At 32.7% G+C, this 23,619-nt stretch overlaps 1 protein-coding gene across 1 annotated transcript; it reads right to left on the bottom strand.

Annotated features, from left to right (window-relative positions):
• Nucleotides 1–289: 289 nt before the first annotated feature.
• On the bottom strand, nt 290–23,325 carry LOC117333998 (sacsin-like). The gene is made up of 6 exons (XM_033893418.1): nt 23,194–23,325; nt 18,116–18,235; nt 9,613–9,760; nt 5,010–6,149; nt 2,805–3,215; nt 290–336 (listed from the first exon to the last, which is right to left on the bottom strand). Exons 1-6 carry the CDS (start codon nt 23,323–23,325, stop codon nt 290–292), a joined length of 1,998 nt encoding a protein of 665 aa, XP_033749309.1.
• Between the last annotated feature and the right edge of the window lie 294 nt (nt 23,326–23,619).

Raw genomic sequence — 23,619 nt, 5'->3', positions numbered from 1 at the left:
GTAATGAATACATTTTTACAAAGCTGGTATATATATTGATATCATGAAACTGATACCATATAATTTAATGCTACTTCCTGCTTCTGCCTATATTTTTCTATATATAAGTCATATGGTTGTTTACTATGGAGAGTGTGGCTTGGTGGTCAAAAATATATATATTTCTACCTACATGTAAATATTGTGAGGCAGCTCCTGTTAAATACTATTCTCAGTATTTCAAACTTTATATTTAACCTTTAACCCTAACAATATAAACTATCTGGTGCTATAGAATTTCTAAATTTCATCAGTGGATGGCCAGTGTGATGATGAAATGGACTATGTGGCCTGTATCTGTTGGGATAAGGAAATTCAATATCATCAGATGTTTATTCCATACAGTTTGTTAAAATTTATTCAATTAGGAAATAAATGCCTATTCTGTCTTTTTGCTTTAAATATTGTCTTACCAATTTTAAAAGGTTAGAGTATTCTCTTCATAAACAAAATTAATACTAATCTAATGGAGCTGCCTCTTTGTTAAGCATTGAGATTGTAATATGTAATGTGTTTTATTATGTCCATGTTTGTACCATTGTGTATGTTACTGTTTTGGGAGAGGACTTATATAGGCTTTGCCTGCTGTCCAATCCTATTGTCCTTATGTGTCAATAAAATGTTTTGAAATTGAATATAGTGACCAGTTGCCATAACAACCATAAGTTTGAGAAAAAGAAAGAGGCATGCACATCTACCCATGGTCCTCTATATTTGTGTGAAGTTTCATTCAAATCGGCCTTTTGGTTTAGGAGTTGTCCAGACAAACTTAAAGTTATGGTTCTTATCAAAAAACCTGTTTATAGTGACCAGTTGCCATAGCAACCATAGTTTTAAAAAAAAAGTGGCATGCACATCTACACATGATCCTCTATAGTTGTGTGAAGTTTCATTGAAATTGGCTATTTAGTTTAGGAGGAGTTGTCCGGACAAACTTTAAGTTATGGTTTTTATTGGAAAACCTGTTCATAGTGACCAGATGCCATAGCAACCATAATTTTAGGAAAAATAAATTGGCATGCACATCTACACATGATCATTAATATTTGTGTGAAGTTTCATCGGAATTGGTCCATCGGTTTAGGAGGAGTTGTCCGGACAAAATGCTTCTACAGACAGACGGACAGACGGACGGACGGTCCAGTATACCCCCCCCCCCCCCTAACTTTGTTTGTCCTATACCTGTTGTATAATGACCTCACCTGTCCTATACCTGTTGTATGATGACCTCACCTGTCCTATACCTGTTGTATGATGACCTCACATGTCATATACCTGTTGTATGATGACCTCACCTGTCCTATACCTGTTCTATGATGACCTCACATGTCCTATACCTTTTGTATCATGACCTCACCTGTCCTATACCTTTTGTATCATGACCTCACATGTCCTATACCTCTTGTATCATGACCTCACCTGTCCTATACCTGTTCTATGATGACCTCACCTGTCCTATACCTGTTGTATGATGACCTCACCTGTCCTATACCTGTTATAAGATGACCTCACATGTCATATACCTGTTATATGATGACCTCACATGCCATATACTGTCCTATTCCTGTTATATGATGACCTCACATGTCATATACTTGTTGTATGATGACCTCACATGTCATATAATTGTTGTATGATGACCTCACATGTCATATACATGTTGTATGATGACCTCACCTGTCCTATTCCTGTTATATGATGACCTCACCTGTCCCATACCTTCTGTATGATGACCTCACCTGTCATATACCTGTTATATGATGACCTCACATGTCATATACTTGTTGTATGATGACCTCATCTGTCCCGTACATGTTGTAAGGTGAACTCACCTGTCCTTTTCCTGTTGTATAATGACCTCACATGTCCTATACCTGTTGTATAATGACTTCACCTGTCCTATTCCTGTTATATGATGACCTCACATGTCCTATACCTGTTGTATGATGACCTCAAATGTCCTATACCTGTTGTATGATAACCTCACCTGTTCTATTCCTGTTATATGATGACCTCACATGTCCTATACCTGTTGTATGATGACCTCACATGTCCTATACCTGTTGTATGATAACCTCACATGTCCTATACCTGTTGTATGACCTCACATGTCCTATACCTGTTGTATGATCTCACATGTCCTATACCTGTTGTATGATGACCTCACATGTCCTATACCTGTTGTATGATAACCTCACCTGTCCTATTCCTGTTATATGATGACCTCACAATTGTCCTATACCTGTTGTATGATGACCTCACATGTCCTATACCTGTTGTATGATAACCTCACCTATCCACTACCTGTTGTATGATGACCTCACCTGTCAATACCTGTTATATGATGATCTCACATGTCCTATACCTGTTATATGATGACCTCACCTGTCATATACCTGTTATACGATGATCTCACCTGTCCTATACCTGTTGTATGATGACCTCACCTGTCATATACCTGTTGTATGATGATCTCACCTGTCCTATACCTGTTGTATGATGATCTCACCTGTCCTATACCAGTTGTATAATGACCTCACCTGTCCTATACCTGTTGTATGATGATCTCACCTGTCCTATACCTGTTGTATGATGACCTCACCTGTCCTATACCTGTTGTATGATGATCTCACCTGTCCTATACCAGTTGTATAATGACCTCATCTGTCATGTACCTGTAATATAATGACCTCACCTGTCCTATACCTGTTGTATGTTTACCACCTGGTCTGGTTTAGTGTATTTATTGGTGTTTACTATCTTACCTTTGCCTTTAATCTGTTGTAGGTGCTGTTTAATATCCTCAGGAAGGTGCAGGTTCACAATATTTTCTTCACACCCAGGGATCAGCTTCGCTGTCGTTTCTCTACACATATAAACACAGCCAACTGTCTCAAATCTCACAAAACTGCCGTTTTCCAGTGGCAATAGTTTTAAACCTTTTAGGGATTCATATTTTTGTTCTGACATCAGATATTGTAGCAGATGAAGTTTCTGAGTTGTGCTGCAGATTTCATACGAGCTGTTCCCCCTGAGAAGGTTGTCTAGGAAGGCTGGGGTCAACATGGTCATTCTGGTCATCTTCTCCGACAACGTCGTGATGTGAGGAGGAATAATCGTAAAGTTTTGTTTATATTGCTTCATGATATGTCTCAGTGTGACCCAAACTCCAGCATCTGTAACATGTTTGTAATCAGCAATAAAAATATATATAGCAAAAGACAATGAGGATATTTTACTGTTAAGATATACAGACGACATTAAAATTTTCTCTTAACATGAGGCAAAATGGGCCTCTTTCTCTTAACCTTTTCTACAGCTTTTGAAGTGAGATTTATACCTCAATAACATGTATGTTAAACAAGTATGCTTGGTATTTCTCAATAATATATGATTTCTCAATACATGTCCCTACAGGCCCCCCACTAAGAATAGTTACAGTGACCTTGACTTTGACCCAAAAAAGTTAGAATCTTGATCTTTAGCTTCTCATACTGAAGTAATATACCAAAAAGTATGACTTAGAAAAGTGCAGAAGACTGAGTGGACAGACTGCTAGACGGACAGACAGACAGATGAGAGGAAACCTATAGTTTCACCAGAAGAGGACTAATATCATAATCCTGAGATTTTGGAATTTATGGAAAAAAGATTTAAGCATTTAACATATAAAGTCCATCAAAGTCATTTTTTGAGGAAACTTTATGGGCCTGATTTTGCCAAACTATCATGGCACCAGCTTTATGATATTTGAACCCTCTAAAAGTATTTTAAAGATGAGTTTTGTATATTTGCCCTAAATTTTTGCTCCTGTGAAAATGTTTTTAAAAATGTCAATTTATATGTTATATGCTTTGTGTTAGTACTTTTGGTATATTCAAAATGCAAAAGTAGTTTAAAGTGATATTGAAGACACACAGAAAACCAGAGGGTATTTATCATTGATTAAACTACGACCTATCTTTATACCTGTACATTCTTAGTGTAATGATGTGGTATTTATCATTGATTAAACTATGATCTATCTTTATACTCATACATAATTAGTCTAATGTGGTATTTGTTATGTATTAGATGTGTAGTAATCCTAAGGGTTCTGATGTGCATGTCGCCTTTAAAGCTTCCTAATAGTGGATCTACACAGTAAGATTGTCAGAAAATTCAGACTAGATGTGTAGGTGATAGTCATTTTAAATCAATGACTTGCTAAATGTGAATAGGGCAGTTATTATCATTTCTTTTAAAATATATTTCATTTGCAAAGACAATAAAGATTACTTATTGGCAATGAGTAATTTCAAAGTAATATATTACATCTGTGTGTCATTTATAAATATGCTGTCAAACGTCAAACAATAAGTGTGAATTGTAACATTATTTCTGAGCTGTGTACCATCTATATATAGTGTATATACAGTATAGCGACTTAATTGAGAGCGAAATAGATATAACAGTATTTGTGTAAGAGTTATGTCCCTTGAATGAATATTGTGTGGTTAATGTTTAAGTGACAGATGTTTCTTTTTTATATTTTTGTTCTAAAATGTGTCGTCAACAATAAATCTTAAAAAATAGTGTAGTTGTCTGATCTTTGATGATTACTTCACATGTATATATAGGGAGATTCCAAAATAAGAGATCTGCATGAATTCAATGACCACATAAATTGATCGTTTACTGTTACAACTCTCTAGTCAATATGAGTAAGATTGTTTACTATAAGGCTATACAGGTAACAGGGAGTTCACAGGGTCCAAATCTTTTAAACTGTGGCTTAAAGTGCAACATTAGATCAGAATCCATACAATCAAACATTATGAAGCAGTGCTGGAGGTAATAAGCTCTGTTTGATAAAGCCACTAAGCTGTGTTGAGTGTGTGCTGGGTTTTCAATTGTTAATACAGGTGCTATCATCTTATGTATGTTTTGTAGAAAACAAAGATTAAGTTCTATCTATATATAATACATACCAGTCACAGAATGTGGACATTCAAACACTGCATTTCTGTGCTCTATCCATTGGCCTCCATTGTTCTCAGTGTAGAGAAAATCTGTCTGTAGGAGACTTTTCACTAATGGGTCCAAGATAATCCGCCATTTCACATCCACATCATCGAGACATGGGATGGATCGGTACACCATCTGAACCAAGGTATCTGGGTTGTTTGCCTTTACACATTTAGTTATCAGCTGCTGTACCATATTCAGGTAGACCTGGGATAAGGCCTCCTTGATTAGAGCCTGGTTCCACTGAAGAGATTTGTCAGCAGTGATGGCCGATTGCTTTAAATCAGCTGATGGCCACTTCACATGGCGTCTATTCTGGCTCAAAGCAAAGAATCCGTTCACATGAACAGGGAATCCTGTCAAACTTCGCTCCTCCAATGGAAGAGGAAGAAAGCAGAAGACGTGTCCTTTGAAATCCTCAGTGTCCTTATCTGGAATTGCGACCCCTACATAGGGACTGTATGACAAGTCTTTATCCTGGGAAAGTGAGCGTAATTCAGGGGACATGTTGTCGTGTCCTAGCACGGTATTGACAATGAACCATGACTTGTCATCACGTGTTGTCCAACCATTCTGATCATGCGATTCCACGCTTATATTCACATGGAGACTGCATATCAAATCACTCGACATGCTACTTGTTGTATACTTTTGCAGTGACTTGCGGAATTCCCGTCGCCCCTCTAGCGAAGTTTCTGATCCTAGATCTTGGATCATTACCCTGTACCTTGGCTCAACACCATTCTTTCGTCTGTATAAAGTCATTTCCTCCAGGTTTTTCAGGAAAAGGAGGGTAAAAGGCGCTTCTGTTGTAAAGGAATCAAACAGATTCTCAATTTTCTCCTCATTGTATAAGTTCCCAGATAATTCTGTGCCAATTTGACGCAGAGGAAACCTAAACAGAGTACCCTTGTACTCTCCACTTGCCAAAGTCTCCTCTCCAAACCCAAAAACATCATCAAACGCATCTTTGAAGGCTTTCATGTCCATTCCTTTGTATCTGGCCAATCTGTCTAAGCGGAAGCTCGTGCAAACCTTGTCTGAGTAGGTCGTGTAAGGATTTATAACAAGAAGCTTCTTACCAGACACGATCATTGGGTAATCTGAAATACACAGTACACCAATTTGTCAGAGAATGAAAATCTGTCCCACCAGCAAAATAATACATCTAATATTGTACACAAGCTTTTATTTCAAAAGTGCTCATGAATGACCTTTGACCTTTAACCCTGACCAATGACCACCAAATCTACTCAGGTGTAGAACCTGAAAGTGTGATGTTATGGTGCAAATATAAACTAAATCTGTCCAGATGTTCAAAAAAATTCTTGCAGCCAAGCCTTTTTTATTTCAAAAGTGGCCAAGCATGATGATTAATCTTGACAAGTGACCATCAGATCTGTCCACAGGTTAAGAAATATCTTGTACAAAAGCTTTTTAAAAGTGTAGCTTTTCAGCTGTAATATTGATCGATGACCACTACAACCTGATCAGGTATTGATAGTGACATGGTATTATGGTGCACAGACAAACAAAGTGATTATTATATTAAATATTAGGGCTGGATATTGTATATTAATATATCGATCAAACCAATGTCACATAGCAATTCAATACATTGATATTCAAACTTTCTCAACATCAATATTTTGATGTACATAAAGCCCTTATCACTGAATCACAAGAGATCCAAAAGTGATATTATTGGCTACCATTGCCTTATCTTTATGTGCATGACCTTTCCCATACTTTATTAATTTGATTACAAGGAAGCCTACATATGAAATCTAAGAGACATCTTCAAAAATAATTTTCGGGGATTAAACATATCAACCCTAAACCTAAACTGTCAACAATTTTGCTTTCTAGATTAGGCTCAGAATTGAATGGGCACACCTAGGGAGCAAAGGAAAACCTATAATATATGAAATCTAAGAGAAATCTAAGAAGAACTTTCTGAAAATTAGAAATCATAATACTAAACTTCAACCATCACCATTTTGTATTCTGGATCAGACATAAAATGAAACTAGAACATTGACAGGAATGGAAATATCTGAATCACTTTGTCCTTTTCAACCAAACCTCTTAACCTTTGGTCTAGTGACCTAACTTGATCTGTGGACAATTGTTTTCTTCTTTATTTCTGATCAACTTTGCTCCAAAATGTCTTAACAAAATGTACACTAGTGAAAATATATAAAATTGGACTTTAAAATTTGACCCAGTGACCTTGACATTTGCCTAGATGAATCCTTGTTTAAATTACAACCAACTTTGACAACATACATGTAGAATGTGACTTTGCCTCTGCATCATGATCTTAACAGTAATGAGTTGGTCAGTTGACTCCTTGTTTAACTCCTTGTTTAATTCTGAACAAGTTTGATTAATTACGTCAGAGTAAAATGTTCATTAGCAAAAAGATACGAAATGAGACTTTGATGTTTAACCGAGTGACCTTGTCCTTGAGCTGACTTAATTAATTCTGATCAAATTTGTTTCATTATGTCTTAACAAAATATTAATCAGTGAAATGATACAAAATTAGACCTTGACCTCTGACATCATGACCTTGACTCTCGATAAGTTGACTTCTTCTTTAAATCTGAATAACTTTGCTTCATAATGTCCTAACAAAAATGTTCATCAATAAAAAGATGCAAGATGTGACCTTGACTTCTGACCCAGTGACCTTCATCTTCGTTCAGTTGATTCAATATTTATTCTGATCAATTCTTCTTCTTCATGTCATAACAAAATGTCCCCTTAGTAAATAGATACAAAATTTGACCTTCACCTTTGGTCAGTTTTAGCTATCACCAATTTTGCATTACCATTTCATAACACAATGTTCATCAGTAAAAAGAAAAACAAATTACCTTGACCTTTGGACCTAATGACATTGACTTTAAACTTCGATTTCTAACCATCATGTGAATTTAAATTTATCATCTAGGGACCATGGGAAATCTACATGTGAAATTTGAGAAATATCCTTCAAATGCTTTTCAAGAAATAGTGCTAGCAAACTTCAATGGTCAAAATCAAATGGTCACAACTAGGGACCGAGGGGAAACTACCAGTGAAGTTTCAGAAAAAATTTCTCACTTCTTCTCAAGAAATAGCGATAAAAAATTCAACTGTAAAATTCCAAGATGGCTGCCTAGTAGCCATTTTGTTTTCTTGATCAGACTTAAATGGGCACAAGAAGATATCAAGGGGAACACACTTGGGAAGTTTGAGAAAAATCCTCCCACTTCTTCTCAAGAAATAGAAATAAACAAAATTCAGTTGTCGAAATCCAAGATGGACACCTGTTTTTCCTTAACAGACTCAAAATCAAATGGGCACAACTAAGCATCAAGGGGAACCTATCTATGAAGTATAAACATCGCTCACCTGGTTGGATTTGACCAAATGTCAAAATAATGTTCATGTTCAATTCCTTTTGTTTGTTAACCTCAAACAATGCTATATATGGTTATAGCGTGGGGATCCCAACTGCTTTAAAGAAATAATGAAGCCCAGACTCTCTGAGTTTACAACATGCATTTTATAACTTTATGACTAGTAGTGATTTAAAGGAATTACCTCTATTTCCCATATGGGGCCCCGCCCCTTTTGCCCCTCAGGTGTCAGAGTCACCATTTATGCAAAATCTGTTCCCCTTCCCCCAAGAATGTTTCTGACCAAATTGGGTTCAAATCCATTCATAACTTTATGACTAGTAGCGATTTAAAGGAATTGCCTCTATTTCCACTATTGGGCCCCGTCCCTCAGGCCCCTTGGGGGTCAGAGTCACCATTTATGCAAAATCTGATCCCCTTCCCCCAAGAATGTTTCTGACCAAATTGGGTTCAAATCCATTCATAACTTTATGACTAGTAGCGATTTAAAGGAATTGCCTCTATTTCCCCTATTGGGCCCCATCTCTCAGGCCCCTTGGGGGTCAGTCACCATTATGCAAAATCTGATCCCCTTCCCCCAAGAATGTTTCCGACCAAATTGGGTTCAAATCCATTCATAACTTTATGACTAGTAGCGATTTGAAGGAATTACCTCTATTTCCCCATTAGACCCCGCCCCTTTGGCCCCTTGGGGGTCAGAGTCACCATTTATGCAAAATCTGGTCCCCTTCCCCAAAGGATGCTTCTGACCAAACTGGGTTCAAATCCATTGAAAACTTTATGACAAGTAGCGATTTAAAGGAATTACCTCAATTTTCCCTATTGGGCCCCGCCCCTCAGGCCCCTTGGGGGTCAGAATCACCATTTATGCAAAATCTGATCCCCTTCTGCCAAGGATGTTTCTGACCAAATTTGGTCAAAATCCAATAAAAACTTTTTGACTAGTAGCGATTTGAAGCAAATGTTGATGGACGACGGACGACGGACGACAGACGACGGACGCCGCACCATGGCATAAGCTCACCGGACCTTTGGTCCAGGTGAGCTAAAAATCACCTCCAAGTACTGTTCAAGATCAAGTGATAACAAACTACAACTGACGAAATGTTGTGGTACACCATGTATCGTCACTACCCTGGCAACATGTCACTTTTACCTGTTATATGGAAAACAGATTTGAAGCCGAGTCCGAATCGTCCGACCTTTAACGGATCTAACTCCTTCACACTGCTGTACAACATCTTAATCCCCCTCCAGTCATCCTCAGAGAATACAGCATTGTTGTGGAAGAATAAAGCTGGACCCTGAAATTAATGATATTAAAAATTATTATCTACGTTTATATCAATTTGATTAATAAGTAGAAATAAATGTAGAACTCATGATGATATAACATTAGGCAGAATTCAAAACATCTTTTTATGATATTTTATTATAAACTGTATGTGCAACCAGTCAGAGGACAAATCATTATATCTGACTCAATGTCAGAGGTGGGCATATTGCAGGGTAACCCACTGTCTGATTCAATGTCAGGGCGGACTTATTATCAACTATCATGTGAAAATATTAGTGTGATCAACTATCATTGTATAAAGATGATCATGTATAAAAATTAGTATGATCAACTATCATTGTATAAAAATTAGTATGATCAACTATCATGTATAAAGATAAGTATGCTCAACTATCATTATATAAACATTAGTATGATCAACTATCATGTATAAAAATTAGTATGCTCAACTATCATGTATAAAGATTAGTATGATCAACTATCATTGTATAAAAATTAGTATGATCAACTATCATGTATAAAGATTAGTATGATCAACTATCATTGTATAAAGATTAGTATGATCAACTATCATGTATAAAAATTAGTATGCTCAACTATCATGTATAAAGATTAGTATGATCAACTATCATTGTATAAAGATTAGTATGATCAACTATCATGTATAAAAATTAGTATGCTAAACTATCATGTATAAAGATTAGTGTGATCAACTATCATTGTATAAAAATTAGTATGATCAACTATCATGTATAAAGATTAGTATGATCAACTATCATGTATAAAAATTAGTGTGATCAACTATCATTGTATAAAAATTAGTATGATCAACTATCATGTATAAATATTAGTGTGATCAACTATCATTGTATAAAAAGTAGTATGCTCAACTATCATGTATAAAGATAAGTATGATCAACTATCATTGTATAAAAATTAGTATGATCAACTACCAATGTGTAAAGATTAGTATGATCAACTACCAATGTGTAAAGATTAGTATGATCAACTATCATGTATAAAGATTTGTATGATCAACTATCATTGTATAAAGATAAGTATGATCAACTATCATGTATAAATATTAGTATGATCAACTATCATGTATAAATATTAGTATGATCAACTATCATTGTATAAAGATCAGTATGATCAACTATCATGTATAAAGATAAGTATGATCAACTATCATGTATAAAGATAAGTCTGATAAACTATCATGTATAAAGATTAATATGATCAACTATCATTGTATAAAGATTAGTATGATCAACTATCATTGTATAAAGATTAGTATGATCAACTATCATTGTATAAAGATAAGTCTGATAAACTATCATGTATAAAGATTAATATGATCAACTATCATTGTATAAAGATTAGTATGATCAACTATCATTGTATAAAGATTAGTATGATCAACTATCATGTATAAAGATTAATATGATCAACTATCATTGTATAAAGATAAGTCTGATAAACTATCATGTATAAAGATTAATATGATCAACTATCATTGTATAAAGATAAGTATGATCAACTATCATGTATAAAGATTAGTATGATCAACTATCATGTATAAAGATCAGTATGATCAACTATCATTGTATATAGATTAGTATGACCAACAACTATCATGTATAAAGATTAGTATGATCAACTATCATGTATAAAGATTAATATGATCAACTATCATTGTATATAGATTAGTATGACCAACAACTATCATGTATAAAGATTAGTATGATCAACTATCATGTATAAAGATTAATATGATCAACTATCATTGTGTAAAAATTAGTATGATCAACTATCATGTATAAATATTAGTGTGATCAACTATCATTGTATAAAGATTAGTATGATCAACTATCATGTATCAAGATTAGTATGATCAACTATCATGTATAAAGATTAGTATGATTAACTATCATGTATAAAGATTAGTATGATCAACTATTATAGTATAAAGATTAGTATGATCAACTATCATGTATAAAGATTAGTATGATCAACTCTCATGTATAAAGATTAGTATGATCAACTATCATTGTATAAAGATTAGTGTGATTAACTATCATTGTATAAAGATTAGTATGATCAACTATCATGTATAAAGATTAGTGTGATCAACTATCATGTATAAAGATTAGTATGATCAACTATCATTGTATAAAGATTAGTTTAATCAACTATCATGTATAAATATTAGTATGATCAACTATCATGTATAAAGATTAGTATGATCAACTATCATGTATAAAGATTTGTATGATCAACTATCATGTATAAAGATTAGTATGATCAACTATCATGTATAAAGATTAGTATGATCAACTATCATTGTATAAAAAGTAGTATGCTCAACTATCATGTATACAGATTAGTATGATCAACTATTATAGTATAAAGATTAGTGTGATTAACTATCATTGTATAAAGATTAGTATGATCAACTATCATGTATACAGATTAGTGTGATCAACTATTATAGTATAAAGATTAGTGTGATCAACTATCATGTATAAAGATTAGTATGATCAACTATCATGTATAAAAATTAGTATGATCAACTATCATGTATAAAGATTAGTATGATCAACTATCATGTATAAAGATTAGTGTGATTAACTATCATTGTATAAAGATTAGTATGATCAACTATCATGTATAAAGATTAGTGTGATCAACTATCATGTATAAAGATTAGTATGATCAACTATCATTGTATAAAGATTAGTTTAATCAACTATCATGTATAAATATTAGTATGATCAACTATCATGTATAAAGATTAGTATGATCAACTATCATGTATAAAGATTTGTATGATCAACTATCATTGTATAAAGATTTGTATGATCAACTATCATTGTATAAAGATTTGTATGATCAACTATCATGTATAAAGATTAGTATGATCAACTATCATTGTATAAAGATTAGTATGATCAACTATCATGTATAAAGATAAGTATGATCAACTATCATGTATAAAGATTAGTATGATCAACTATCATGTATCAAGATAAGTATGATCAACTATCATGTATAAAGATAAGTATGATCAACTATCATGTATAAAAGTAGTATGCTCAACTATCATGTATAAAGATTAGTGTGATCAACTATCATGTATAAAGATTAGTATGATCAACTATCATTGTATAAGTATTAGTATGATCAACTATCATGTATAAAGATTAGTATGATCAACTATCATTGTATAAGTATTAGTGTGATCAACTATCATTGTATAAAGATTAGTATGATCAACTATCATGTATAAAGATTTGTATGATCAACTATCATGTATAAAGATTAGTCTGATAAACTATCATTGTATAAAGATTAATATGATCAACTATCATGTATAAAGATTAATATGATCAACTATCATGTATAAAGATTAGTATGATCAACTATCATGTATAAAGATTAGTATGATCAACTATCATTTTATCAGTATTAGTATGATCAACTATCATGTATAAAGATTAGTATGATCAACTATCATGTATAAAGATTAATATGATCAACTATCATTGTATAAAGATAAGTATGATCAACTATCATGTATAAAGATTAGTATGATCAACTATCATGTATAAATATTAGTATGATCAACTATCATGTATAAAGATTAGTATGATCAACTATCATGTATAAAGATCAGTATGATCAACTATCATGTATAAAGATAAGTCTGATAAACTATCATGTATAAAGATTAATATGATCAACTATCATTGTATAAAGATTAGTATGATAAACTATCATTGTATAAAGATTAGTATGATCAACTATCATTGTATAAAGATTAGTGTGATCAACTATCATGTATAAAGATCAGTATGATCAACTATCATTGTATATAGATTAGTATGACCAACAACTATCATGTATAAAGATTAGTATGATCAACTATCATGTATAAAGATTAATATGATCAACTATCATTGTATATAGATTAGTATGACCAACAACTATCATGTATAAAGATTAGTATGATCAACTATCATGTATAAAGATTAATATGATCAACTATCATTGTGTAAAAATTAGTATGATCAACTATCATGTATAAATATTAGTGTGATCAACTATCATTGTATAAAGATTAGTATGATCAACTATCATGTATCAAGATTAGTATGATCAACTATCATGTATAAAGATTAGTATGATTAACTATCATGTATAAAGATTAGTATGATCAACTATTATAGTATAAAGATTAGTATGATCAACTATCATGTATAAAGATTAGTATGATCAACTCTCATGTATAAAGATTAGTATGATCAACTATCATTGTATAAAGATTAGTGTGATTAACTATCATTGTATAAAGATTAGTATGATCAACTATCATGTATAAAGATTAGTGTGATCAACTATCATGTATAAAGATTAGTATGATCAACTATCATTGTATAAAGATTAGTTTAATCAACTATCATGTATAAATATTAGTATGATCAACTATCATGTATAAAGATTAGTATGATCAACTATCATGTATAAAGATTTGTATGATCAACTATCATGTATAAAGATTAGTATGATCAACTATCATGTATAAAGATTAGTATGATCAACTATCATTGTATAAAAAGTAGTATGCTCAACTATCATGTATACAGATTAGTATGATCAACTATTATAGTATAAAGATTAGTGTGATTAACTATCATTGTATAAAGATTAGTATGATCAACTATCATGTATACAGATTAGTGTGATCAACTATTATAGTATAAAGATTAGTGTGATCAACTATCATGTATAAAGATTAGTATGATCAACTATCATGTATAAAAATTAGTATGATCAACTATCATGTATAAAGATTAGTATGATCAACTATCATGTATAAAGATTAGTGTGATCAACTATCATTGTATAAAGATTAGTATGATCAACTATCATGTATAAAGATTAGTGTGATCAACTATCATGTATAAAGATTAGTATGATCAACTATCATTGTATAAAGATTAGTTTGATCAACTATCATGTATAAATATTAGTATGATCAACTATCATGTATAAAGATTAGTATGATCAACTATCATGTATAAAGATTTGTATGATCAACTATCATTGTATAAAGATTTGTATGATCAACTATCATTGTATAAAGATTTGTATGATCAACTATCATGTATAAAGATTAGTATGATCAACTATCATTGTATAAAGATTAGTATGATCAACTATCATGTATAAAGATAAGTATGATCAACTATCATGTATAAAGATTAGTGTGATCAACTATCATGTATCAAGATAAGTATGATCAACTATCATGTATAAAGATTAGTATGATCAACTATCATGTATAAAAAGTAGTATGCTCAACTATCATGTATAAAGATTAGTGTGATCAACTATCATGTATAAAGATTAGTATGATCAACTATCATTGTATAAGTATTAGTATGATCAACTATCATGTATAAAGATTAGTATGATCAACTATCATTGTATAAGTATTAGTGTGATCAACTATCATTGTATAAAGATTAGTATGATCAACTATCATGTATAAAGATTTGTATGATCAACTATCATGTATAAAGATTAGTCTGATAAACTATCATTGTATAAAGATTAATATGATCAACTATCATGTATAAAGATTAATATGATCAACTATCATGTATAAAGATTAGTATGATCAACTATCATGTATAAAGATTAGTATGATCAACTATCATTTTATAAGTATTAGTATGATCAACTATCATGTATAAAGATTAGTATGATCAACTATCATGTATAAAGATTAATATGATCAACTATCATTGTATAAAGATAAGTATGATCAACTATCATGTATAAAGATTAGTGTGATCAACTATCATGTATAAAAATTAGTATGATCAACTATCATTGTATAAAGATCAGTATGATCAACTATCATGTATAAAGATAAGTATGATCAACTATCATGTATAAAGATAAGTCTGATAAACTATCATGTATAAAGATTAATATGATCAACTATCATTGTATAAAGATTAGTATGATCAACTATCATTGTATAAAGATTAGTATGATCAACTATCATTGTATAAAGATAAGTCTGATAAACTATCATGTATAAAGATTAATATGATCAACTATCATTGTATAAAGATTAGTATGATCAACTATCATTGTATAAAGATTAGTATGATCAACTATCATGTATAAAGATTAATATGATCAACTATCATTGTATAAAGATAAGTCTGATAAACTATCATGTATAAAGATTAATATGATCAACTATCATTGTATAAAGATCAGTATGATCAACTATCATTGTATAAAGATTAGTATGATCAACTATCATGTATAAAGATTAGTATGATCAACTATCATGTATAAAGATTAATATGATCAACTATCATTGTGTAAAAATTAGTATGATCAACTATCATGTATAAATATTAGTGTGATCAACTATCATTGTATAAAGATTAGTATGATCAACTATCATGTATCAAGATTAGTATGATCAACTATCATGTATAAAGATTAGTATGATTAACTATCATGTATAAAGATTAGTATGATCAACTATTATAGTATAAAGATTAGTATGATCAACTATCATGTATAAAGATTAGTATGATCAACTCTCATGTATAAAGATTAGTATGATCAACTATCATTGTATAAAGATTAGTGTGATTAACTATCATTGTATAAAGATTAGTATGATCAACTATCATGTATAAAGATTAGTGTGATCAACTATCATGTATAAAGATTAGTATGATCAACTATCATTGTATAAAGATTAGTTTAATCAACTATCATGTATAAATATTAGTATGATCAACTATCATGTATAAAGATTAGTATGATCAACTATCATGTATAAAGATTTGTATGATCAACTATCATGTATAAAGATTAGTATGATCAACTATCATGTATAAAGATTAGTATGATCAACTATCATTGTATAAAAAGTAGTATGCTCAACTATCATGTATACAGATTAGTATGATCAACTATTATAGTATAAAGATTAGTGTGATTAACTATCATTGTATAAAGATTAGTATGATCAACTATCATGTATACAGATTAGTGTGATCAACTATTATAGTATAAAGATTAGTGTGATCAACTATCATGTATAAAGATTAGTATGATCAACTATCATGTATAAAGATTAGTATGATCAACTATCATGTATAAAGATTAGTATGATCAACTATCATGTATAAAGATTAGTGTGATTAACTATCATTGTATAAAGATTAGTATGATCAACTATCATGTATAAAGATTAGTGTGATCAACTATCATGTATAAAGATTAGTATGATCAACTATCATTGTATAAAGATTAGTTTAATCAACTATCATGTATAAATATTAGTATGATCAACTATCATGTATAAAGATTAGTATGATCAACTATCATGTATAAAGATTTGTATGATCAACTATCATTGTATAAAGATTTGTATGATCAACTATCATTGTATAAAGATTTGTATGATCAACTATCATGTATAAAGATTAGTATGATCAACTATCATTGTATAAAGATTAGTATGATCAACTATCATGTATAAAGATAAGTATGATCAACTATCATGTATAAAGATTAGTGTGATCAACTATCATGTATCAAGATAAGTATGATCAACTATCATGTATAAAGATTAGTATGATCAACTATCATGTATAAAAAGTAGTATGCTCAACTATCATGTATAAAGATTAGTGTGATCAACTATCATGTATAAAGATTAGTATGATCAACTATCATTGTATAAGTATTAGTATGATCAACTATCATGTATAAAGATTAGTATGATCAACTATCATTGTATAAGTATTAGTGTGATCAACTATCATTGTATAAAGATTAGTATGATCAACTATCATGTATAAAGATTTGTATGATCAACTATCATGTATAAAGATTAGTCTGATAAACTATCATTGTATAAAGATTAATATGATCAACTATCATGTATAAAGATTAATATGATCAACTATCATGTATAAAGATAAGTCTGATAAACTATCATGTATAAAGATAAGTGTGATCAACTATCATGTATAAAGATTAGTATGATCAGCTATCATCAGTATGATCAACTATCATTGTATAAAGATTAGTGTGATCAACTATCATGTATAAAGATTAGTATGATCAACTATCCTGTATAAAGATTAGTATGATCAACTATCATGTATAACGATTAGTATGATCAACTATCATCAGTATGATCAACTATCATGTGCAAGTCTTAATGGATCAGTAGGAGTCTGTTGACATCCTATCAGGAAACGGATTCAAATCTTGTCAATTTACAGAATTTCTAGAAAAGGACTGCTGAAAATACCTTGAAATATTTATTGAAAGGTTTCTTCTTTTCACTGTGAGGTTCATGGTTGATATTTCTGCCATCGAACATTATTTTCACCACTGATGCACCAGCATCCTCGGCATTTTGTATCAACTCCTAAATACCAAAATAAAGACAAACATAATTCATTAACATTTTGATTATGTTTGGAAGAACATACAAAACAGGCATCACATGAAACACAAACTATAAACACAAAACACATATTCATCAGCCAAACCACATACTTCTCAACCAAAACACACACTACAAACACACATTCATCAACCAAAACACACACTACAAACACACATTCATCAATCAAAACACACACTACAAACACACATTCATCAACCAAAACACACACTACAAACACACATTCATCAACCAAAACACACACTACAAACACACATTCATCAACCAAAACACACACTACAAACACACATTCATCAACCAAAACACACACTACAAAATACACATTCATCAACCAAAACACACACTACAAACACACATTCATCAACCAAATCACACACTACAAACACACATTCATCAACCAAATCACACACCACAAACACACATTCATCAACCAAAACACACACTACAAACACACATTCATCAACAAAAACACACACTACAAACACACATTCATCAACCAAAACACACACTACAAACACACATTCATCAACCAAACACACACTACAAACACACATTCATCAACCAAAACACACACTACAAACACACATTCATCAACCAAAACACACACTACAAACACACATTCATCAACCAAAACACACACTACAAACACACATTCATCAACCAAAACACACACTACAAAATACACATTCATCAACCAAATCACACACTACAAACACACATTCATCAACCAAATCACACACTACAAACACACATTCATCAACCAAAATACACACCACAAACACACATTCATCAACCAAAACACACACTACAAACACACATTCATCAACAAAAACACACACTACAAACACACATTCATCAACCAAAACACACACTACAAACACACATTCATCAACCAAAACACACACTACAAACACACATTCATCAACCAAAACACACACCACAAACACACATTCATCAACCAAAACACACACTACAAACACACATTCATCAACCAAAACACACACTACAAAATACACATTCATCAACAAAAACACACACTACAAACACACATTCATCAATCAAAACACACACTACAAACACACATTCATCAACCAAAACACACACTACAAACACACATTCATCAACCAAAACACACACTACAAACACACATTCATCAACAAAAACACACACTACAAACACACATTCATCAACCAAAACACACACTACAAACACACATTCATCAACCAAAACACACACTACAAACACACATTCATCAACCAAAACACACACTACAAACACACATTCATCAACCAAAACACACACTACAAACACACATTCATCAACCAAAACACACACTACAAACACTCATTCGTCAACCAAAACACACACTACAAACACACATTCATCAACCAAAACACAATTTAGATTATTAAATGCACATTCATCAATGAAAACACAAACTATAAAGAAAACCAAAGGCAATGAAATATAATATGTCTAAAACAAACAAGGGATCTCATAGGGATCTTGGTGCCAAAATTTTAATAATTTTTAATAGTGCTAATTTCAAACTGATCTTTTCTCAATTTGTTCCTTCTTTTTCTTTTCCTCCAAATTATCTGATATCTGATATCCTTCCAGTACTTTTCAAGAAAAAACATCAATTATAACAAGAGATTCCAGAGGGATCTTGGCGCCCACCATTGAACGATCTTGATAGGTTCCATGTCAGATTGATCTTTTCTCTTTTTTCCCTTCCTCTTGCTAATTTGTATCAATTGAGAAACATCCCTCCAGTGCTTTTTAAACCAGGGAAACTTATATATGAAATTTGAGATTAAGCGATAATGGTTGTCTGTCGAAAATGTTTTCAGATAGGTCCAAAAATGCAAATACGACGGACCAAGGGGAATCTACATATGAAATTTGAGAAGGATCCCTTCAGTACTTTCTCAGAAATAGCGATAACAAACTTCAATTGTTAAAATCCATGATGGCTGCCTGTCGGCCATGTTGTTTTCCGATCGGTCCCAAAATGCAATATGCATAACTAAGAAACAAGGGGAACATACATATGAAATTTGAGAAAGATCTCTTCAGTGCTTTCTCAGAAATAGCTATAACAAACTTCAAAGGTCAAAATCCAAGATGGCTGCCTGTCAGCCATGTTGTATCCAATCAGTCCCAAAATGCAGTATGCATAACTAGGCACCAAGGGGAACATACATATGAAATTTGAGAAAGATGTCTTGAGTGCTTTCTCAGAAATAGCGATATCAAACTTCAATGGTCAAAATCCAAGATGGCTGCCTGTCGGCCATGTTGTTTTCCGATCGGTCCCAAAATATAATATGCATAACTAAGAAACAAGAGAAAACTACATATGAAATTTGAGAAAGATCTCTTCAGTACTTTCTTAGAAATAGCGATAACAAACTTCAATGGTCAAAATCCAAGATGGCTGCCTGTCGGCCATGTTGTTTTCCGATCAGTTCCAAAATGCAATATGCATAACTAGGCACCAAGGGAAACCTACATATGAAATTTGAGAAAGATCCCTTCAGTACTTTCTCAGAAATAGCGATAACAAACTTCAATGGTTAAAATCCAAGATGGCTGCCTATCGGCCATGTTTTTTTCCGATCGGTCCCAAAATGCAATATGCATAACTAAGAAACAAGGGGAACATACATATGAAATTTGATAAAGATCTCTTCAGTGCTTTCTCAGAAATAGCTATAACAAACTTCAAAGGTCAAAATCCAAGATGGCTGCCTGTCAGCCATGTTGTATCCAATCGGTTCCAAAATGCAGTATGCATAACTAGGCACCAAGGGGAACATACATATGAAATTTGAGAAAGATGTCTTGAGTGCTTTCTCAGAAATAGCGATATCAAACTTCAATGGTCAAAATCAAAGATGGCAGCTTTTCGGCCATGTTGTTTTCCGATCGGTCCCAAAATGCAATATGCATAACTAAGAAACAAGGGGAACATACATATGAAATTTGAGAAAGATCTCTTCAGTGCTTTCTCAGAAATAGCTATAACAAACTTCAAAGGTCAAAATCCAAGATGGCTGCCTGTCAGCCATGTTGTATCCAATCAGTCCCAAAATGCAGTATGCATAACTAGGCACCAAGGGGAACATACATATGAAATTTGAGAAAGATCTCTTCAGTGCTTTCTCAGAAATAGCGATATCAAACTTCAATGGTCAAAATCCAAGATGGCTGCCTGTCGGCCATGTTGTTTTCCGATCGGTCCCAAAATATAATATGCATAACTAAGAAACAAGAGAAAACTACATATGAAATTTGAGAAAGATCTCTTCAGTACTTTCTTAGAAATAGCGATAACAAACTTCAATGGTCAAAATCCAAGATGGCTGCCTGTCGGCCATGTTGTTTTCCGATCAGTTCCAAAATGCAATATGCATAACTAGGCACCAAGGGAAACCTACATATGAAATTTGAGAAAGATCCCTTCAGTACTTTCTCAGAAATAGCGATAACAAACTTCAATGGTTAAAATCCAAGATGGCTGCCTGTCGGCCATGTTTTTTTTCGATCGGTCCCAAAATGCAATATGCATAACTAAGAAACAAGGGGAACATACATATGAAATTTGAGAAAGATCTCTTCAGTGCTTTCTCAGAAATAGCTATAACAAACTTCAAAGGTCAAAATCCAAGATGGCTGCCTGTCAGCCATGTTGTATCCAATCGGTTCCAAAATGCAGTATGCATAACTAGGCACCAAGGGGAACATACATATGAAATTTGAGAAAGATGTCTTGAGTGCTTTCTCAGAAATAGCGATATCAAACTTCAATGGTCAAAATCAAAGATGGCAGCTTTTCGGCCATGTTGTTTTCCGATCAGTCCCAAAATACAATATGCATAACTAGGGACCAAGGGAAAACTACATATGAAATTTGAGAAAGATCCCTTCAGTACTTTCTCAGAAATAGCGATAAAAAGAATTGTTTACGGACGGACGGAGGGACGGACGGAGGGACGGAGGGATGGACGACGGACCATGGACGCAGGGCGATTTGAATAGCCCACCATCTGATGATGGTGGGCTAAAAATCCAAGATGGCTGCCTGAAGGCAATTTTGTTTTCCTGATCGAAAAACCTAAATTAAAATGGCACTACAAGAGAAAATGGGAACCTACCCATCACATTTGTGAAACTCTCACGAAATAGCGATAGCAAACTTAAATTCTCAAAATCCAAGAGGGCCATCTGTTGTCCACTTTGTTTCTCTGAACAAGAATATAAATTAAAATGGGACATTTAGGGACCAAGGAGAACCTATACATGAAGTTTAAGGAATATCCCTCCAGTACTTTTCAAGAAATACTGATAACAGCTTCAATTCTCAAAATCCAAGATGACTGCCAGTCAGCTATTTTGTTTTTCTGACCAAAATCTTAATTGAAATTACACAGCTAAGGACCAAGGGGAACCTACTCATCGCGTTTGTTAAATATCCCTTTTCAAGAAATAATAATAACAAACTTCAATTGTCGAAATCCAAGATGGTCACCTGTCGTCCACTTTGTTTTTCTGAACAAAATTCTAAAGAAATTGGAATGACACAACTAGGGACCAAGGGGAACCTACACATAAAATTTGAGAAAAATTCACCATCGCTCAGTAGTCCGTCTGCTGTCTGTCGAAAAATCATCCTTGTTATCGCTATTTCTAGATCACAGATGGACGATGGAGGATGGGTCACAGATGCAGGGTAATAGCCCACCATCTGATGATATCATCACTGGTAATACCATACAGCAAAATAATAGTTGTGTGAGACCTTCTAAAACGAGCTCACTTTTGAGAGTTATGTCCCTTTATATACAACATGTATCTTTATGACTTCTCATTATTATTTATTATTACTTGTGTTATAGGTGATAGTGATTAATTACCTTAAGTATCTGACCATCATCAGGATACTCAGACAGGATGTTCTTTAACATGCGTGTGAGAGGAGGCTGCTCCAAACCAGAATACTCCGGTTCCATCTCCCCATCCGAGCCCTCTTCCTCGTCCCCATCCATCTCCAAATTTCGGGGATGATCAACTTATCATAATCATCAACTCCGGATGTCAATCTTACAAAATAGAAAAAAAATTAACAAATGGCTGAAAACACACAGGTAGAAACAGACTTAGAGAAGTCGAGCTGCACATACATTAAGCAATGTAGTGATGGTGCAACCTGCTAAGCAAGACATTACATTTACATGTGTGTCATTGGTGATATTATATTTCCATGTTAGGAACTGCTCATTTAGCATTCAACTCTGTGGGAACAGGTTGCACAACGTATCGTAGATACAACAGGCTTCATT

This window comes from Pecten maximus, chromosome 9 (genome assembly GCF_902652985.1).
Source record: "Pecten maximus chromosome 9, xPecMax1.1, whole genome shotgun sequence".
Lineage (NCBI taxonomy): Eukaryota > Metazoa > Mollusca > Bivalvia > Pectinida > Pectinidae > Pecten > Pecten maximus.
The sequence above is the reverse complement of the archived record's forward strand: the minus strand, read 5'-3'. Positions and strand labels throughout refer to the sequence as shown.

Coding starts and splice junctions, on each gene's coding strand:
- LOC117333998 (XM_033893418.1), bottom strand. CDS start 23,325: ATGGATGGGGACGAGGAAGAGGGCTCGGATGGGGAGATGGAACCGGAG. Junction 18,236..23,193: donor ATGATGGTCAGATACTTAAG/GTAATTAATCAC, acceptor TTTGGTATTTAG/GAGTTGATACAAAATGCCGA. Junction 6,150..9,612: donor ATCTGTTTTCCATATAACAG/GTAAAAGTGACA, acceptor TGTGTATTTCAG/ATTACCCAATGATCGTGTCT.